The following is a 2,294-nucleotide window of genomic DNA, read 5'->3' as shown; positions in this document are numbered from 1 at the left end:
GCGCAAAATATATTTGTGATAAATGTGGTCTTCATATGTCACTCAAATGAAATTTTAGTCTCAATTTGAGCATCATCCATTCAAATGTTGCATTGGCCATTGGCTTCACTTTTCATGAACTTTTAATTGAACCTCTTCCCCTCCACACAGGACACTATCAATGATGAAACAGTGGACCTTCTTGCTCCATACATGAACATGGAGGACTACACACTTGAAAATGCAAAGAAGGTGTGTGGTAACGTAGCAGGTCTGCTGTCCTGGACGTCTGCTATGGTCAACTTCTTCTCCATCAACAAGGAGGTGCTGCCTCTCAAGGCCAACCTGGCCATCCAGGAGTCACGTCTGGGCAAGGCCACGGCAGAGCTGGAGGCTGTAAGTTTTTGGCAATACCTCAGGGGTGGGGCCATCAGAGTGCACTTTAGATAAAGCTGGGATTCTTGTAATCATTCAAATGAATTCTGTCTCATTATCCTGTCTTAATTCCGCGCAACATTTCATGATAAACCTCCTTGATGTACTTCTCCCTTTCCATGAAGCAAACTATCAATAGGTTGTGGACTATTTCAAAGTCATTCTCCAACTGACCATTGTTTCCTCTCACCACAGGCCCAAGCTCAACTGGATGAAAAGCAGAGAGAACTGGACGCTGTCCAGGCTCAGTACGATGCTGCTATGAAGACCAAACAGGACCTGATGGACGATGCTGAAGCCTGCAGGAGGAAGATGAACAACGCCACTACCCTCATCGAGGGTCTGGGTGGAGAGAAGATCCGTTGGACAGAAGCTAGTCGAAGATTTGAAGATCAGATTCGGAGGCTGGTAGGAGATGTGCTGCTGGCCACAGGTTTCCTGTCTTACTCGGGACCTTTCAACCAGGAGTACAGGTCACTGCTGCAGAAGTAAGTGCAATTCAGTATATTTGGAACCAAATTATACTACAGGCCTAGAACCATTCCTGTATCCCCAGTGTGTGATGTTTCTTAAAAAAATAGCTTTGGGATAATTTTGATGTCATATCATCTTTCTTAAATAGGAACTGGAAAAAAGAGATGCAGAAGGCCCGCATCCCCTTCAGTGATGATTTGAACCTGATCCAGATGCTGGTTGACAATGCAACCATTGGAGAATGGAACCTTCAGGTAAGGGGACTAGATTGAAGCTACATGTATGTCTGGGCCTCATGAAGCACTTTGGGGACTACTGGAGCAGAAGCCCTGAGTTTCTGCAGCATGAGGCTGCTAGGCCCATTTTTCCTGGTAGAATGATCGTTGCACACCACTTAGGGCATGAAAGGGAAAATGAACATAGAAATCTTTATCGACAAAAGCACAGTGACTTTCGTAAGGTCATATACTACTTGAATGTGATGGCATTGCTTCTGGGTGAGTCAGACAGTGTCATACATGTATAATGTAGATACTTGCTGGAGTTCTTGATCACCAATACTTTTCAATCCGAGAAGATTATAAGAACATTGACACACAATATATCCTCATCAGAGCTTTTTTCTTCCTTCATCAGGGACTTCCAAATGATGAACTGTCCATCCAAAATGGCATCATCGTCACCTCAGCAACTCGGTACCCACTGCTTATTGACCCACAAGGACAAGGAAAGATCTGGATCAAAAACAAGGAGAAGAACAATGAGCTTCAGGTAAGTTGGTGGATGAGAATTGGAAATACATGATCCTTTAAGAAATACAGAAAATGTTTCGGATCCTTCTTCAGACAAGATTTCAGAACAATATTTCATTCAGCCTTACCTTTAGCTATGATTCAGATTCAGATTCAGATTTATTGGTTCTTGGCATGGCAAATGGCAAATTATAACTGCCACATGAAGTGTGCCACGAATTACATTTCGTAAAATCCTTAAAAGTCAATACAATTTACAAACATGCATAATCACATTTTGTTTAAAAACCTAGACGTTGGCACTGGATTAAACATAGCAGTGGCGGAGAGACAAAAGTGGACACAACTATGTCAGCAAACAATAACGTACGTAAAATTTACAAGGAAAAAGTAACTGCATGTATATTCTGTACAGACGCAGTACTAGTGACCTATCGCCACAGAGTCGCCATCTTGATAGAGCAATTTCATTGCTCTAGGAACAAAGGAGAGTTCATGTCTCTTAGTCTTACTCTTTGTCAGTGCCCGGTAGCGCCCTTCGCGACGGAGGTTATAGCAATTGTTCTGAGGTGGGGCAATGAACTCGTTCAGAGGAGAACTACTGTCCTGGAGTGTGTTGCGCAAAGTACTGAGCGTAGCAAGGTCACGTCTACT

At 43.2% G+C, this 2,294-nt stretch overlaps 1 protein-coding gene across 1 annotated transcript in view; it reads left to right on the top strand.

The window, feature by feature from the left end:
* The window catches only part of LOC118422160 (dynein heavy chain 5, axonemal-like), a 64,291-nt gene that overhangs the window by 51,035 nt on the left and 10,962 nt on the right, over positions 1-2,294 (top strand). Inside the window, 4 exon segments of the mRNA XM_035829677.1 lie at positions 151-375; positions 610-902; positions 1,037-1,142; positions 1,525-1,659. Coding sequence (XP_035685570.1) covers positions 151-375; positions 610-902; positions 1,037-1,142; positions 1,525-1,659 — 759 coding nt within the window.

This window comes from Branchiostoma floridae, chromosome 9 (genome assembly GCF_000003815.2).
Source record: "Branchiostoma floridae strain S238N-H82 chromosome 9, Bfl_VNyyK, whole genome shotgun sequence".
Classification (NCBI taxonomy): domain Eukaryota; kingdom Metazoa; phylum Chordata; class Leptocardii; order Amphioxiformes; family Branchiostomatidae; genus Branchiostoma; species Branchiostoma floridae.
This window is presented reverse-complemented; position numbering and strand designations above follow the sequence as displayed.